At 51.4% G+C, this 1521-nt stretch overlaps 1 protein-coding gene across 1 annotated transcript in view; it reads left to right on the top strand.

The window, feature by feature from the left end:
* The window catches only part of dcaf6 (ddb1 and cul4 associated factor 6), a gene marked incomplete in the record, with an annotated part of 19944 nt that overhangs the window by 12957 nt on the left and 5466 nt on the right, over positions 1 to 1521 (top strand). Inside the window, 1 exon segment of the mRNA XM_035676632.1 lies at positions 273 to 623. Within this exon segment, the coding sequence (XP_035532525.1) occupies positions 273 to 623 (351 nt within the window).

Here is a 1521-nt window from a genome sequence, read left to right as displayed (position 1 = left end):
TTTGGTATAAGCTAGTTGTTACCTAAGAAAGTCAAACACCAGCTGGTTCAGGATTCTTCAGGAAAGAGATAAAGACACATTATTAACTTTGAAACCACAGGCCTGTGGTGATTTTTGTCATCTTATTTACGTGTCAGCAGTGCTACTGTACATAAATTATTAATATTTTACGTGCAGCGTCATGTTTAGGGTTTAATTTTGTGAGATTCAATTCAAAAAGTCATGAGCTCATCCCTGAAGATGGTAAACATCTATTTATTTCCTGCTTTCAGGAACTGCTGTCCGTCCAGAGGGGACGTCGAATACTCCTGCTGCCTCTGCAGGAGCCTCCAGTCAGGAGTCCAGCATCCCCGAGAGGCCCATGGGGACGGACGCCCCAGAGGTACCTGCCGGTCCTGTCGCCGCCTCTGCCGCCATGCCTAAATCCACTTCCTCCTCCTCCTCAGGGTCATCATCAACAGTCACAGCACCTCCTCCTTCCAGCTCCTCATCAGTGGAGAGTTCGGCCCCTTTTTCCTCCTCCCCCCCCACCTCCTCGCCTGACACGGAGCAGAGGAGTCAGGCCGACGCGACCGGGACGCCCACGCCAACGCCCACGCCCACCTCAGAACCCACACTCTCAGGTAAGAGTAAAACCACCACAGCTGTTCACAGAAATTCACATTTTACTCCTCAGTCCAGCGAGTAGGTATCTTTAGATCAACTCCCCTGTGTACTAGAGTGTGTGTGTTTGTGTGTGTGTTTGTTGGGGCCACTCCACTCAAGCAGCAGCCTCACTTCACTCTCTTTTCCTTCAGCATCCTGTTGTCCTCCTCGTTTATTTGCCTGACTCTCTGCTCCTGACCCTCCTCTTCTCACATCTTCCCCTCAGTCTTCTAATCGTGCATTCACTCTCCCTCTCTTCCTCTGCCTCTTTGTCAGAGTACGGTCCTCATCGGCTGCCTATAAGTTTAGTGTGTAGGCGTTTGCAGAGGTTACTTCGGCTGGCCGACCCACCAGGACAGGGTCAGCGAGCGGCCCCTTCTTCTTCTTCTTCTTCCTCTGCAGCCCCTGAGAGACAGTCACAAAGAGCTGCTGCTACTGCCGCTGCTGCCGAGGTTCAACCCCTTACAGGTTACCCTGCCCTCCGAGTTCCCCGCCCCCCTGCAGCACCCCCCCCTGTACGGGCTGTTTGCCTGGGCCCCCTCCTTTCCCATCTTACCCTTGCAGAGACAATTAGGCGTCAGAAAGACCTGGTCTTGCCAGAACTGACCACTAATCCTACAGTGATCCTCTTTCCATTCCCCAATAATGCACCTTGTACTTACTAACCTCTGTAGCTGTCACTCTCACCTCTCTACTGTTTGCTTAGCCCCTCACTCACTAATGCTTTCACTCCATCAATCCACTTGTTGCTTGAGTTGTCACCTGCAAACTCTCCTGTTGGAGTGGCACCAGCCAGTATGAAGCGCTCATGTGTTTGATGATACTTACTGATCAGTTGTCTTAGGACTCGATTCACTTCAACTAAAGCCCTTTTCA

This window comes from Morone saxatilis, unplaced genomic scaffold (genome assembly GCF_004916995.1).
Source record: "Morone saxatilis isolate NCDOM2014 unplaced genomic scaffold, NCSU_SB_2.0 Contig5, whole genome shotgun sequence".
Taxonomy (NCBI): Eukaryota; Metazoa; Chordata; class Actinopteri; family Moronidae; genus Morone; species Morone saxatilis.
The sequence above is the reverse complement of the archived record's forward strand: the minus strand, read 5'-3'. Positions and strand labels throughout refer to the sequence as shown.